We start from the raw sequence: 15,882 nt of genomic DNA, 5'->3' as shown, positions 1-15,882 counted from the left end.
ATGCCGTCAGAGTCTGCCAAAGGTTTTCCATGATTTGCCTCACTGCTCAATTGTACAGTGGTGCATTTTAATCGGATCTCTCCCTCTCTCTCTTTTATTTTATCTGTGAAATGTATTTTTCTTTTTTCTCGCATCAGAAGATAACAACAAGAAAAACCTCAGCCACCTGTGTTCTTTTGTCCTTGCAGCTTTACGTGCAAGCACGAGATGCTGTCCCCGCAAGCTTTTGAATTTCGCGCGCTACGGACTCCCGCGGTTGCAGTTGCCATTTGGTGTCGCTAGTTTCGCACATAGTGATTGCTGATGGCGGTAAAGCGTGTGTTGAAAAGCTTTGGTGTATCTTTCTAGATTTTGACAGTGGTTCCTGTTACAACGTGTCATGCGTATGTCTGTCGTTTCGTTCCTATTTCACAGCTGATTACTGTACGTTGCATTTATACGTGTGCGCACTGTGTATGTGTCCTGTGTGAGGTGAATTGCGTTGAAAGCTTTCAGCATTCTGCGAAGTTGTGCGTTTCATTGTGATTTACAGGGCATTTAATTTTTGTTTTCTTCTAGCTCGGAAACGAAAGATGAATACCTCTCGTGTTGCTGTACCTGCGACAGACATAAAAGATACCAAGAAGGAAAAGCAGGATGAGGAGAAACTGGAGAAACTTACAGGTCCTCAACAGCACCTGAGGGAGATAGGAAATATTGTTATGAAGAGCAAAGCTGGCCTATTTTCATCGAATATATTCTGCAAAGAAGTGCTGGATGCTATGACGCAGGACTTCGTGCAAAATACGGGTAAGAAATTTGTCCCAAGATGTTTCCTTTGCAACTACCTGTTTTCACTTCCTCCACTTTGGCGGGAAATCAGTGAGCAGTAAAACAGTTTTACAACACTCTCGTGCTTTATCATCCACCGTTCCAGTTCGAGAGTTCCGAGTTTTCTGCTGGGAAGGTGGGATTTGAGGAAATGAAAGCACTTTATAGAATACTGTGAGGTGTGCACGTATATACTTGCACCGAGACGAGGTCAAGAACGCACAGCAGGTTCTTATTGCTTTAAAGCACAAAAGAGAGAGCGTCCTACACTTATAATCCCATAATCCACTTGGAGCACATGCTGTTACACTACGGCGACCAGGCGACCCAATTTGGACGGGACAGGTCCCACTGCCCCACACTGTATAAAGCCATAGCAAACAGAATATAGTCTGGTCAAAGAACTCTATGTGCAAGCTCCGTAGTACGTAAAACACAACAAAATAAATAAATGAAAAAAAGAATATAAATTAAGAATCAATTAAGCACCACAGTGTTGCGTATTGGCGAAGTGAAATGTGCTTGGCATTTGATTTAACGACTACCATGATACAGTCGCAGAGAAAGAAACACCTGTTCCTCCAGCACCACGAAGAACCCCAAAATCTAAATCGGCGAAGCATGCCCTAGCAACTAGTATTCTTCTTGACGACTCTTCCTGTGATGAGTGAGTGAGCCGTTCACCTTACATACCTGTTCACTCGGACTGAAATATGTCTCGTGCCTACCAATCTTCACCGTTTCTTTATTCACAGGTCGGACACGGGTCTGTGTGACGTGTCGTACACAACTGATCTGCAGGATGAGCCCATACAGCACTCTCAGACGACATTGCAGATGCTGGAGTGAGTCTCGAGATCTCTGTTTTGTTATTCTGTGTGTTCATGTTTCTTCCAACCATATATAATTTCTGTGGGTCTACAGGGACTTGGAGAAGTTGAAGAACGCGAGAGATGAAAGCTATGTCCTATCAGATGATGACTCCTTGGATGGTCTGCTGTGTCTAGATGACTTACCAGATAAGATGCTGGTGATGATACAGTCAGATAAGAAGCTCTTCAAATACAGCATGAAAATGGTGAGCCATTTAGAGGTTCGCCGCAATGTATTTTCTCCAGTTCCCTTTCTTATTCAGAGTCTTGTAATAGCAACATAGTGTTAACTGCTTTCATAGATATGTGTTAGTATGTACATTTTAAGGTATTGATGTACCTGGACTGCACAGTGACATGCATTGTTCTTGAGCGATTCCGATAGCAACTTATTGCCTTCTATTGTTTTCTAGGATGAAACATTTGAAGGCATATTTGAGCAGCTTTCGAAGGAGTTTGATGTCAAACCATCGCGGATTCTCTTAACCCTTGGGGAAGGCACTGTCCAAACGCAAGACACCCCGGCTTCCCTGGGCATGACTGCACGCGATATTTTAGGTAAATGGAAGAAGAAGCCTCCGTTTGGGAGGCATTGCTATTTTGAACGTGTCTGTGACCTTGTTTCACTAGGCACCACCGTCGTAACTGACAGTATCTCTTAAAATATGACAGAACATCTTTACAGCAGAAGTTTAATTTAGTGGGGGATTCGAATGCAATAGGCAGTGAAAATAGTTAGGAGGGGTTGGAAGAAAGTCTGCTTGCGAAGAATTTCTGTATTTGGTATCTGCAGTGGGCAGTTGGTAACAGTGCACAGTGACTTCACAGCGGCAGGCAAAAACAAGGACGAAGGAACACACAGGTTGTCTCGTGTGTATGTTAGAGCCCTGAGTTTTAGGGTTTTTCCCGCCTGATGTCACCCGATTTTACCCTGTTTTACGCAAGCTGAAAAGAAAAAAAAACAGATTTTTACACTCTGATTTTCAAAAACACAGGGCCCTATCTATGTTCCTTTGTCCTTCTTGTTGCTTGCTGCTGTGAAGTCGCTATGCATTGACACAGTCTGTTGTATGTGCTTGTGTTCCACGGAGTGAGAGTTTGCATGGGTATGCCCCGTAATGCTGGTAGTGGTTGTTTTGAAGCAGGAAGTAAACGGTGTAAAATGTTTCCGGGCTTTTTTTTACAAGGTTTTTAGCTCGCATGCGTAACTGTCAAATTCTCACCAATAGTATCCCAATGGGAGACCCCAAATGCAATATACTGCTGGCATTTTTGGCCTCCCTTTTGAGGCAGACCTGTGAAACTTTGTACATTGGGTAGTTGGTATGTGCTTCTAGCGGTTACTATACGATGGTTTGTTAATTTCTAAAATTTCTTACTATCGTGTGCCACTGGGAACTTCTCATTGAGAAATTCTACTTATCCAACTGCAGCTTGCTCCGACTCATTACAATGCCTATGAATCTACAGGTTTTCCCGGTGATTTTAATCCAAGTGCCATCGAAATTAATCCACGTGCCATGCAAGCTTTATGGGGCACGGATTAATTTAGCTGGAACTTGGATTAAGATCACCGGGAAAACCTGTAGAATTGGTCTTCAGTCCCAGTTAGATTATAATGTTTGCATTGAAACACCCAAACAATGCACCAATCCACACCAAGAAAATATTCTATGTTTATGGAGGTTTGTCTGTAGAACCCAGGTGCATTAACTTGAGTTTTGTTGTTTTTTTTTCTTTCTTTTCTTGATCATACGTTGAATCTTGCTTGTTGTTCTGTTGCTCAAACAGGCTGCATCGTGAAAAAGTTTTCATCACCCACTACCTCAGCGCCTGCGATTAGGAAAGACCTGATTAGTCTAAAGTTCCAGTGTAACAATAAGCGGGTTCACCACACCATAGACATCGGAAAGGTGAGCATTGTCTGTCTCTGTCATCACGGCGGTGAGGTACAAAGTGCTCCCTATCACTCACTCACTCACTCAGTCACTCACGTCACCTTATGTGCAGGGGGAACAGCTGGAGGAAGCGCTGAAAATTTTTGCGGAAAAGACGTCGTTGGACCTGTCAAAGATGGTGGTAAAATTTGACGGTGAGAAAGTGGACCCAGGGGAATCGCCGGACGACCTCGGAATCGAGGATGGTGACTGCATAGACATCGTGATCCGATCGTGACACTCGTAACTTAATGTCTGCCGCAGACTTGCTCAAGGCCCGCCCCGTTTCTTTTATCCGAGCGTCTGCCGTTCAGTTGCGAAATGTATATAGCATATAGGAGGTAACTAACTTGTAAATAATATATAGTAAATGTGTAGAGGTACAGTAAATGGTCTAACATTCGGGCCGGATGTGTTCTGCGTACCACGCGTTGCATTTTAGCGAGTTACGCTTGCATTGTGCTTACATTGTTGCGGCAGTGTCGATTATTTCTTGTAGTGACATCGGCGTAACTAGTGCAGAAGAGTGTAAATGCTGCACATGCTAACTTATTCTATAATCTCAAGTATTTGAGGATTTTGTTTTGTTTGATTCGTGCCTACTTAATTTTTCTTCAAACTATACAAAGTTTACAATAAGGGGATTGAGCTTCATGGGGAAAGGCTTAAGCTTGTGAAAAAAAAGAATCTCTCCTTTTCTCTTTCTGTCTGTCTACCAAGCCCAAGCTTTTCTTATCATGAAGCTTATTCGCCAGCTTGAATGCTTTATGCCACCTTATTTGCCTACGTGGCTTATGAACGAAACCCAGTGCACGATGACCGTTCTTCAAATAGCCAACGTAACATTATACAAATATATCAACAAAAATAAAAATGTGGATGGACAACAAGACTAGATAGGGGCACGGGCCAACACATGGGAGTGGTCTTGGAAACAATATGATTAACAAAGGTTAGTGATCGTATTGCTGTGCAACTTGGTAAAGTGTGGTAGAGCAGTGGGAAGGGCTCCCAGTGCCTTTGTCATAGTGCATCCTAACTCAAGGTATGCTATATAATGCTCTTTTTTCTTTGCTGTTATAAATGTTTAGCTCAAGGTGTTTAAATTCACCTTTGGAGATGAATCCTTAATAAAAAAAATACCTTCAAATCTGCACTTTGAAATGTGGGAAAATTGAAGACACAGAAGCTATCCTTCATTTGCACTTGGTGAGGAGAGATCTCGTGCATGTAAAAAGTTTTCGATGGCAGGGCTCAAAATCCAATTTATTCGATTTTGAGGTCTTGCAGTGTGAACCAGAAAATTGTGTACTGGTACTGAACAGCAAGCACCCGTTCCGAGTCTGCCTGTGCAACTATGTCATGGGTGGGCATGAATAATTTTTTTTGTGCTATAAATATGAAAAACTTTCCTATATACCTTGAATGAACGAGTAATTAGGATCATCATGGACTGAATTTTGGTCTGGACTGGTCTTTGTTTGCAATCAAGAAGACACAAACATGGGCATACAGAGAGGGGGGGCAAGGAGTTTGCACTCTTGCCCCTCCCCCCTGGAAAATATCCTGGAAATGCACATGCTTACAAGGTATTGGTACAACAACTAGTGTTACGCTTATTTAAATAGCAAAAGGTTTCTGAAGACTCTCGTACACAATCTTCCTATTTGGCCAGAGGATGTGGTTTGAGGTAGGACAGTCTTTTGTCAGGAGAGACATGTTATGGCAATATGCATTCAAAGTTAAGGAAACCACACTGAGCAACTGTTGACTGCTTTGTGTCTTCTGCAAGGAAGTCTTGCTGCTCGTCAGTTTGCAGCAAGGGCTCCATAATCGTCACAATTGTCGTTTCTTTTGAGATCCACCTCGTTTTGGACAATAAATGGGGTAACTGCTTTTATGATGGAAGTATCGTGCCAAAAAATACTTATACCAACAACCCTTCCTCAATTGCTTTCAGTACATGATTACCAAGCAGCCTGCCTGCTATGCAGCACAGTGCTATTTGTAGAGAGATTTTATGTCCTGGAGTCCTGGGCTGACCTTACGAGAAACTATGCCAGCATTTGTTTTCAACCACCCAAGAAAAGCCTAGGGATTTGTATTGAGGTTCAAACACAAGTCGCCTCCTAACCATGGCTTGAAAAACTTAGTGAGCCACAGGGGCTGGTATCCTCCCTTAAGTACTACATGACGTTGTGCCTGGGCACGTGGCCTGCACATGCCCATGTGGATTGCTTAATTAAGCCTATGGCATACTCTTAGATGCAACTGGAAGTTGCTGAGTACAATCCTTTGATGGTGCTCTTGCAGTGCTAATTTCCCTTTGCACAATGGCAGTCTAGAAATAGCCATCCAAAAATTGCAGGATGCATTGCACACATTGTGAGTACCAGTTGACTGTGAAACTGGTATCTGATGACTGAGCAACGGTTTCTTTGCCCAAAGTAAGGTCATGGAATTTGAGCTTCACCTCCTAATTCTTAGAGCTGTGCGAATAATCGAGATTTCGAATATGAAACGAATATCTGATGCTATTCGCAGCCTATTTTCGGTAAAACATTTTTCGAGTACGTACTGAAGCGAGGTACCGCTATCGCAATTCTGCAAGTCGGCTTCGCCTCGTTACATCTAAGAGTTAGGTGAAGCCCACTTTAAGTTACCCCCATTGTTTTTGGTGTGCGGCTCGATTCTGCAAGTCGGCTTCACCTCGTAACAGTCGAGCGTTAGGTGAAGTCTGCTTTACATTTTACAATATTCTGTCGCTAAAGTCTACACATTTTGTGAGCTCATGGTCAACACTGTACTCTAGACACTGCACGTTCCAGTAAATGTACTACCAACTTTCAGAGTTATGTTCAGTAACAGATGGCAATATGCGCAGTATCTAGAAAAACTACACTAAATTTGCGATGTAAACACGGAAATGAGGAGATGTACACAAAGCAGGCTGCATAAAACATATATAGACCAGCACTCAATGCAGTTCATCCCACTAATGCAGTCTACCATGCACAACACAGAGGGACCCTTCTCTCATGGTATGTTATGCTGGGCAAAAAGGCTACCATGTTTGGAGCAGAAATTCATCACCTAATAGAAAAAAAAAAAAATGAGCACAGGATTTTAAAAATTTTCACCATGAGGTATTCAAAATTATTCGAGTTGGGCCTTTTCCGAGTATTTGAATTTGATTCGCCATCTGAAGTCATTATTTGGATTCCATTCGCAGTGTAAGTGAAATATTCGTAAACTATTTCCAAATTTGGGGATTTGTTATTATTTTTTAATCATGTGGAGACTTGCTATGAAACGCCTGCACAACTATACTAAGTCACAGTTGTGTGTCTATAAAAGCTTCATTTTTTGTGCAAGAAAAAAAGTGCCTTTCAAACAAGGGAGCCATAGAATGCACAAAAGTTCCAAAACATTTATTGCCTTCCAAGTATAACTATGACAGAGATTCAATATTTTAACTTACAAGAACAGCGCACGATATCTATACAATACCTCGCCCTCGGTAACGAAACTGTACAGTTTGTTCTATTTACAGGAAGTAGTCCATGGAAACCATATTCTTCGACCTGCAGGGTGTCACCTGCGTAGAGTAGTGTCAGGCGGATGCCCCCAATGTTAGAACGTCAAAGCAGATGCTGCACACCCGCACTGGCTTGTTGAGGTTGAACTTGAGGATTGGAATGTCTCGCTCCGAACACTTGGCACACAGTATACGGCCACAATGGCGACTGCAGGGGTGGAAATCACAGCAGGAATATTCAGAGAAAGGAACAATAGACAAATCTGTGTACTTGTAAAAGGAGATACATCTCCTGAGAGTTTGAGGAGATTCTGAAAGGTAGAGAGTGGACGAGCAAAATTAGCAAGTCCACACCCTTTCTGAGTCTCGAGTTAGGTACCGGCCACATTCTGACCATGCAACTAAACTCGCGAAATGCAAAATATGTATACTATTCTTTCGATTCCTCCAAAATATGCTTCTCTCCGTGAGAGACTTCAGGAGCATGCAGATAATCGACAAGAAATTCTAAAACTTCCGATATTTGCAAGCATGTGACAGCCTGCACGAGGCTGTTTGCTCAGAGGCAAAGCTTTTACTTTTTGTAAAGATTCATCGTTGCACATCATCGTGGAACATTTTCAAATTGACCACACACCAGGATGTGGACTGCTTACCCGTCGACGTAACAACTAATAGTCGGCCAATCAGGATCGTGTTTTCAACAATCGTGGATTATGGCTAATGTCTACGTAGCGAAGGAGGGAGAGGGGGCAATAAGCAGGCCTTCTGTATCAAGGTGGCGTCGATTGTACTCCCAGAGGTCTAGTTCACCTGCTTAGCCTGAAAGGACTGTTAGCCATTTTATAGCTTTTCTCACATCTGTAACCTGCGTTGTTCATTTTCCTTGATTTTGAGTCATGTCCTGTCCACTTCTCCGTCTTGCTGTGTCCTCTCCAGGGAGCTTACTTTGTGACATTTTGTTCATTCGAATGCTCTATGCCATAACGAGGTTATGAGACTACATCGAGATTCTTGACTCACCAGTGATGTTTCCTCGTCTTAATGCCAAACTTGTTGCCGCATTCTAAGCACGCGTCTCCTTCAGACCACGGTGGTTCCCTTGGCAAGAAGTCTTAAAGACAAAAAAGACCAGTCAAACAAAAGTCATCGGTCCCGTAGGTTGAAGCATATTTACGTACCTAAGAGGCGAACGAGCAGTTGCTTCGTCGCAACTTGGTAGTTGAAGATGTTGACTCCGTTCTGGTTGGATAGGCCGAGGCACGCACCCGCCCTTACGAGGGAGCGGCATAAATTCCCGTTTCCATTAATGTATGCGAGGAGAAGAGCTGTAATAGCAATTAATTACTGCGTTACTGCAAGCTTTGCTGCAAATGCATTAGTTTGAGACTGAGTGTTCATACGCACAACCTAAGTGTTTCGTTAAATCAGTGTTTCTCGTGCGTGTGGCAATAATACCGGAATTTGCATGCGTAATGCAAGAATTTTCAAACCTACAGGGTGCTACAGCTAAGATACAGTAAAGAGCTAATGTCCAAATCTAAGAATAACTTGCAGGCGGTCCTGTTGGTTGTGGAGCTACTGCAGGGTGTTGGATATGTTGTAGCTTGGCATGCAACCTATGATGTTACCATACATTGTATGCTAAGCCGAAGAATGGCGCCTTTCCTTTTCTTTTTTTTTTTCTTCAGCACCACTCCGATGCCGTTAGAACATAGCATTCATGATATAGAAAAAAAAAAACTTTCTACTGCACATGCTCACAGCATAAGACATCAAACATACTATATCCTAAAGCAGTAATGCATTTCAATTGTCCGCACCTGAATTTCCCTCAACGTCTGGCTTGTTGATGGGGTACTGTGGCATGCACTCCAGAAACAGTTCGAATATTGCTGCAGCTGCTTCCTTCCCGTGCTGGCACAGCACATGAAGTGGGTTCTGCCCTCTGTGAGACATAAATACACGTTTCACACTGTTCATTCAGTGCGTAGAAATGCGCTTCAAGGGTCGGCATGCTGAAAGGACATTGCACTTTGTGTCCATGAGTCATTATTGCGTTACATACCTCAAGTTTACTGCTTCTGCATTGATGTTGCATTCTGTCAGCAAAACCCTGCATGTTGCAAGGTGGCCTTTTTGTGCAGCAACGTGTAACGCTGCAACAAAGTGCGCAGACTATTATTTACGCAGCTCCATGAGTGCTTAACCTCTGACCATGTATACCATTATTTAAGTTGCAGTCAACTGCGTCACAATCGACGCCATTTTCGAGCAAAACTGCGCATATCTGGGAGTGGTCCTTTGCAGCAGCCAAGTGCAATGAGGTTTGCCTCTGCGGTGTCAGATCGCTAACGCTGGCCCCGGCGAGAAGCTGTAAAATATACGCAGATTTCACTAGGGATAGAGCAACCTAAGGAAGTGGTTATCTTTATCTGGAGCGTAGGGCCCCTACGCCACATACCAAGTTGCGAACGATGATTTCCGTGCCCGTTTCAACAGCCAAGTGCAGCGGCGCGAGCTGCGACGCATCTTGCATCCGCGAGTGAATGTTGACGCGAATGCTCAGCAAGAAGAGCACGCTCTCGATATCGGATTTCTGAATAGCCACGTGGAGAAAGTTTCGCCCTCGGGCATCATACTGTAACAAAAATAAGTCGGGTACAACAAAAAAACAAACACAACAAAAAAACAATAAAAAATGGGTCACCAGTTGGTACACCAGTAGCGCAGGTCGTTTGCGTACCTGTTCAGCGGCTGTGGGTGCCCTAGCGATGATGCCCTCTGCTGCTTTGTTATTTTTGGTGTTCATAGCAATCGCGAATGGCGTCATGCCCTGCTTGTCCTTCAGTGAGAGGTCCAGGTCGGGGTGTCCCAAGAGTAGGGATATGATCAACGGATTCTGATTCGTGATGGCCACGTGCAGGGGAGTCCTGTTCTCGGCATCCTGACGAGATTTTAAAAAAATGTGTTCTCCGATCCCGCTGCCAAGAATGCAACCGTCGTGTCCCACCTGAGCATTGATGTCGGCTCCGTGCTCGATTAGAGTTTGTACGACGCTCTCTTGGCTCCACGAGCACGAGAGGTGGAGAGGGGTCTGCCTGTCGTACGCCTCCTCTTCGCCCTCCCCATGAGGTCCTGGCCTTCTCGGGCTGTTCAGGTCACAGCCACTGCATCGGAGATAAGTGTCGGTACCTTCGCGCTTTCTAATTGCTCGTGTTTCTCTACACACCTACGTATTAGAAAGCAGGCGACGGAATCGTTATTTTCATCGATCGCGCGGTGAAGGAGGGTTTGGTAACATCCACCGGGTCCAGGTGACCAGCAGTCTGGATCACATCCGTATTGCACCTTCAGAGGGAAGACAGAAAAATCGAGCAGTGAGATCGAAAGTCGTTTTTGTGAAACCAAGCGTGGACCATGGGCAGTTTTGCAAAACTTTATACACTTTTTTTGGTTAGACAAGTTTTTTTTATAAAGTTACGAAAAATGTTTCATAAATGTAGTTTTTGTAGGTGGGTTATATGGCAGATGCACATCCTGTAGGACAGAGTATGCATCTACTGGATATGGTTCTTTTTTTTTTTTTTATAAATTTACAAAATACGTTTTATAAATCTAGTTTTCACAGGTGGGTTATATGGCAGGCTGTCATCCTGTAAAACTCAGTAGGCAACTACTGGATACAGCTTTTTTTTTTATAAATTTACAAAAAATGCATTTACAAAAAAGGACATCAATAGGACAGCATATGCAACTACTGGACGACTAATTAGCAAATCCATTAATTAACTTATTAGATATTTTCTGGGAAATGTGAGATATAGCAGAATTGGAGCCCGTCATTATTCAAATCCATCATCCTTGAACATCCGAGAAGTTAAGTGCCACCTCGATAAATAAATTCCCAAATTTTGCCACGCAAATTAGCCAAAACCAGAACTATGCACTACTCAAACACAGAAACAGCGGCAGGTAACCCACATGAGAGAGCCATGTGCTTTGCAGCGCGCCGTGGAGCTGATAGAAGTAGGCGCTAATCTGTTACGCCAGATAGATTGCTCTCCAACCCAGATAAGCCGAAGGTCATGTTGTTTCTTCGCTCGAAAAATGCGTAGAAATCTGGTTTCGGCTTATTTGCAAAATTGGGGTATTTCTATCTCAGGGTACTTCTGTGTTTAATAAGGACAATGGACTCGAATAATGACTGGCTTGCATTTACCAGAGAACATCTTGTAAGTTAGTTAATAACTCTTAGCTAATAGGTTGTCCAGAGCAAGCGTTTGGGCTGGTTGGTTCATATTGAATTAAAAACAATTAAGAACCCCCAGTGCTGGGTAGGACAAGGACAGAGGATAAAAGTGCCGGTCCTTGTCCTTTTATCCTCTGTCCTTGTCCTACCCAGCACTGGGGGTTTTTAATTGTTTTTAATTCAATGGTTGTCCAATAGTTGCATGCACTGTCCTACACATGCTAACCTTTCCCTCTTTTTTTTTTTTTTTTATATAATAAACATATTCCCCCCCTACACACACACCTGCGAAGAAGACATTTATGCAGTTCTAATTTTAAAAAAAACTGTCGAATTTTTTTTTTTAATCACCCTCGTATGTGACAGGATGGAGTTTAGCAAACTACCCTTTACTTTGGAAGTCTGAAGTAGATGTCTAAAAAAGTACGAACTAGTATAGAAGCAACATCCTCTTGCCCGCCTTCGAGCGCGAGCCACAGTGCACTCTGGCAGTCTTCGTCCTCAACTGTCATGTCCGCACCAAGCTCGCAGAGAGCCTTCACCACAGCCGGAAGGTGACGCTTAATTGCCAGCTGCAGGGGCGTCTCGTTGCTGGACGTTTTGAAGTCGAAGTCTGCCCCCTGTTCGAGCAGGAACAGAGCACCGTGCGTGTCCTGATGCATTATGGCCCGATGGAGCAGGGTCAGCCCCTCGCCATCCACGACGTCTAAGCTTGCACCCGCAGCTAGCAGATCCCTTGCCACCGAGTGCAGGCTAAGTTCCAGGGCCAGGCTTAGCGGCGTTTCATCTCTCGAGTTCTTTACATTCAAGTTCGGCAGCGGAGGGTTGCTAGGACATTGCTGCGCAACCACTGCATAGAAGGATAGAGGAACATGCTTAATGGTAGCAGTAAAAAAAAAAGTGCCTACTAGGCACTTTTAAAGTTATAATCGGGTTGATTGCCCTTATTCGGTATAAATTAAAATAAATTTTGTACTACAGTCAAACTACTTTACAACGAAACTCGGGGGACAGCAGAAAAAAAATTTGCAGTAAAGATATTTTCGTTAAATTATTACGGATTGTTACGGAATTTTATTATATTGTTACGGATGTTTATTATAGGACCTATAGGGCTCCAGAGGGACCGCAAAAAAATTTGCTGTAGTGGTATTTTCGTTAAAAAGGTGTTCGCTATAAAGGAATTTGACTGTACATATTTTCATATTTTCGTTGGTGCGAAAAGGACAGGAGAAATTTGCGGCCAGTTTTAAGGTACACATGGGTGGTACCCAGCAGATTATACCCGGTATGCATGTTTTTCACGTATCATGACAATCAGCAGCGAGGACGATAAGGGGGGGGGGGGGGGGGCTTGTAGATGGTGTACACAGGTAACACATACCTTTATACTCCAGTATGCTCTTCACTGTATCAGCATGCTCACAGAGTACAGCCAGGTGGAGCGGTGTTTGCAGATACGCAGTTGTTTCGTCATCCATTGCACTGATACTGAGGCTCTGCTTATTGGGGTCGGCTCCATGGTCGAGCAACGCCCTGGCAAGCTTTGCCAAACCCATACGGCAAGCCACATGAAGAGCAGTCTCACCCTAAGAAATGCAGACGACATTCATCAGTAACACTGTTAGATACCTTATCTTATCTTCCCGAATGTTGACTACCTTTCCATTTATTATGTTACATTTGGCACCTCGATCAACGAGGAACTGCCCGGCTTCCTCATTTCGAGTTTGAGCAGCGAGATGGAGCAGGGAATCTCCTGAAAAGTGGGAATGCATCGGCTTAAAAAATACGTCCTGCTGCCAACCGAAAGATCAGCTCACCAGTGATCTTGTTCACGGAATCCAAGTTAGCGCCTCTGTCGGCAAGCTGTGCAGCAAAGCTGCCGGCGTCATAGGGCCCTCCCGACGTGTGGAGGGTATGCCACAACGCAGTGTGCTCATCGTTGTTCTTCAGCTCCAGGTTGAGCGACTCACAGTTCAGCAGTAGATGGAATACCTTAGAATTATTAGCTTCAATGCACCTATGAAGTGGAGTGCTGCAACATGTTTGTTGTGTTTGTTAGTTTCTTTTAGAAATGCACACTTTAGTATGTACACAACTCGGAGACACGTACTTTCCGTTGCAGTCCTGCTCATTAACGGATGCGCCGTTGCGCAAGAGAAGCGCCGCCACGTTTGCCATTGCTTCCACGACACTGTCGTCGGTAGTTTCGGGTTTGAAGCTAGCAACCATGTGCAGAGCAGTTTCCTTCTCCATGGGGACGGCAGAGCTGACGGACGCATTGTGCTCAATTAGAAACACAGCGGAGAATTCGTCACCTGGGATCAACGAAGCCCGGTGTTATTACACCTTGCTGCACACCCTTGGGAGAGTAGAATGTGGTTACCTCTTTGTATGGCCTGATGCAATAATGTGTAACCCTTGTAATCTACAGCATTCACGTCAGCCTTGTGGTTGATCAGGGTCTTTGCAATGCTCTCCTGACGCGACGAGAGTGCCAAGTCTAAAGGCAGGTTCCCCTTGTCGTCTATCTCGTTGAGCTTGCCCGGTAACTAGTTTGAGAGATTTTTTTGAACGTCACAGACCATTACCGAGCGCCGCGCTCACCGCGGACGAGAGGGCATACCTGGGCGTCGAACTCGATCAGATACAGAAAGACCACGTCTTCCCTCTTTGTGCGAATAGCGGTGTGGAGCGGGTACACGGTCTTCGCCTTAAACATGTTGTACAGAAGCGGGGCAGACATGTGAGCAAAGTCGTCGGAGTTGAAGTCGTTCTGAAGAGAGAAAGAAAACCGTTTCGGTATCCCGCAGCTATCTTGAGAGAGTTTTCTTACCCAGTGATTCGAAATTAGTTCGGAGCAGTGTCTTTGTAAGCACTTGGCTCCAATCTCGTCTGCGGTCTGATAGTACCTGACACAGTTTTTTACTGTCACCGAGGACATCAGGCCCTCTTCACACCTGGAAAGGCAGCGTAGGTTATATGTAAGGTGTCCGACTTCTAGTTGCGTTCTTATATTCTAAGCAATCTGGAAGACGCGCAGTCATATGTGTACCTCCACATAAAAAACTCATATTATATCGTAATTATACTGTAAATTATATCGTAAGCTCCGTGCAAATTATATCGTAAGCTCCGGAGTGACACCTTACTCACTTTTGCACCAGTGTATCGAGTGCGAATCGTTTGGCAGTTTTCATTAGTTCAAGCAAAAATGTATCCTTCAGTCCTGGCTCTATCTGGTCAGTGTAAACCCAACGGAGCAGCACCATGCCCATTTCTTGAGGAATATCTGCACGTAAAAGAAAATGACGTGGTGTCACCTATCGGGCTCGGAAACAGCTTTAAAAACATACCCGTTAAATCCAGCTGATCCTCGTTAGCTAAGTCTGCGACACCCCACGAGTTACTGCGGCACGAAAACACCAACTTGTGTGCCCGTACGGTTTTCCCATCCAAGCGCACTGTAAGGTCACTGTAAAATATAATCAGGTTAGACTAGCAGTGCAAGAAGAGAGGCGCCACCTACAAACCTATAGAGCTCCTGATCAAACAGGCTAGCAACTGTCTTGAGAAGGCGTGCGACGAAGCTGTTGTCGTCGACATTTCCCGATGTCGCAGCTGCGACGTTGTACTTCTTTTCGACGTCTGCGAGTCTCGTCTGCAGCTTGACATACTCCTCTCTGAGCAGTGACAGGTGCCGCTGAAGTTTGACCACTTCTGAACAAGAAAACGGCACGGTTCAACCTCACCATGTGTAATCGCGGATCACGCACGGTCCACGGCGCCGTTGCGACTATGGGCGGATTCGCTTGCAGGGTCCGTCTCTACACCGTAACTGAATTACACACTTATTTCAGTACGCCTGTGCATTGCCCACTGGGTATCAAAACTGTTGTGTCACGAAAATGCAGGCGTGTAAAACTGGCAGAACAAGATACAGGAGGAAAAGTTGGCAGAAAATCATGAGAGGATGCACGACAATTGGCGTGTGAAAACATCGTTACGTCGTAGCTGCCCATCAATGAAGCATTGCCGCTCGAGATGCGTTCGCGGTGGACATTCAGCCCGTCTAGCTTCAAACATAGATTGGTATGTGCGCCACAATGCTCCCGGTTGTACCTCTGAGCTTGCGTGTACAACAAACGGGATGTGTTGAACGTAAACAAGTGAAGCAGCCCCCAAATTAATATACCTCACCTTCTGTGGCCATCTCCACCCTATTCGTATGAACGGCAGCTCTAGCCGTCGTCGGTCGTCGTCCGTCGCCTCCTCCCTTCCACGGGCCTTGCTGCTCAACCTCTGCTCTGCTCCTCTGCTCCCTTCCGTTCTTGCGTTTGCTTCCGTTCACTGTCTTCGCCTGTTCGCTAAGGGCGAAAAGGTGCTCCTTTGCAGTGCCCCAGGCAAACACTGGCAAACATATCGCCCCTGACCCCTGACCATGTGATCATCCGTAGCGAATTGTGTGTT

The 15,882-nt window shown here is 44.7% G+C and overlaps 2 protein-coding genes across 3 annotated transcripts; one reads left to right on the top strand and one right to left on the bottom strand.

Annotated features, from left to right (window-relative positions):
• The first annotated feature begins 160 nt into the window (after nt 1–160).
• On the top strand, nt 161–4,775 carry LOC135369647 (NFATC2-interacting protein-like). Of its 2 annotated transcripts, none has more exons than XM_064603135.1 (8): nt 161–383; nt 559–789; nt 1,366–1,477; nt 1,566–1,655; nt 1,735–1,888; nt 2,096–2,240; nt 3,474–3,595; nt 3,693–4,775. In XM_064603135.1, exons 1-8 carry the CDS (start codon nt 380–382, stop codon nt 3,855–3,857), a joined length of 1,023 nt encoding a protein of 340 aa, XP_064459205.1. In that variant the 5' UTR covers nt 161–379; the 3' UTR covers nt 3,858–4,775. The 2 variants fall into 2 exon arrangements, with proteins under 2 accessions (XP_064459205.1, XP_064459206.1); XM_064603136.1 differs by having other exon boundaries at nt 381–471.
• A 2,260-nt stretch (nt 4,776–7,035) lies between these two features.
• On the bottom strand, nt 7,036–15,852 carry LOC135369645 (rabankyrin-5-like). The gene is made up of 22 exons (XM_064603133.1): nt 15,613–15,852; nt 14,946–15,132; nt 14,769–14,887; nt 14,569–14,704; nt 14,249–14,372; nt 14,039–14,188; nt 13,799–13,964; nt 13,526–13,730; nt 13,233–13,447; nt 13,071–13,168; nt 12,794–12,998; nt 11,841–12,259; nt 10,390–10,508; nt 10,171–10,327; nt 9,904–10,104; nt 9,622–9,798; nt 9,384–9,531; nt 9,226–9,316; nt 8,981–9,105; nt 8,339–8,485; nt 8,181–8,271; nt 7,036–7,365 (listed from the first exon to the last, which is right to left on the bottom strand). The coding sequence occupies exons 1-22, from the start codon at nt 15,623–15,625 to the stop codon at nt 7,233–7,235; spliced, it is 3,426 nt and encodes a 1,141-aa protein (XP_064459203.1). The 5' UTR covers nt 15,626–15,852; the 3' UTR covers nt 7,036–7,232.
• Between the last annotated feature and the right edge of the window lie 30 nt (nt 15,853–15,882).

Source organism: Ornithodoros turicata, chromosome 10 (genome assembly GCF_037126465.1).
Source record: "Ornithodoros turicata isolate Travis chromosome 10, ASM3712646v1, whole genome shotgun sequence".
NCBI classification, from domain to species: domain Eukaryota; kingdom Metazoa; phylum Arthropoda; class Arachnida; order Ixodida; family Argasidae; genus Ornithodoros; species Ornithodoros turicata.
This window is presented reverse-complemented; position numbering and strand designations above follow the sequence as displayed.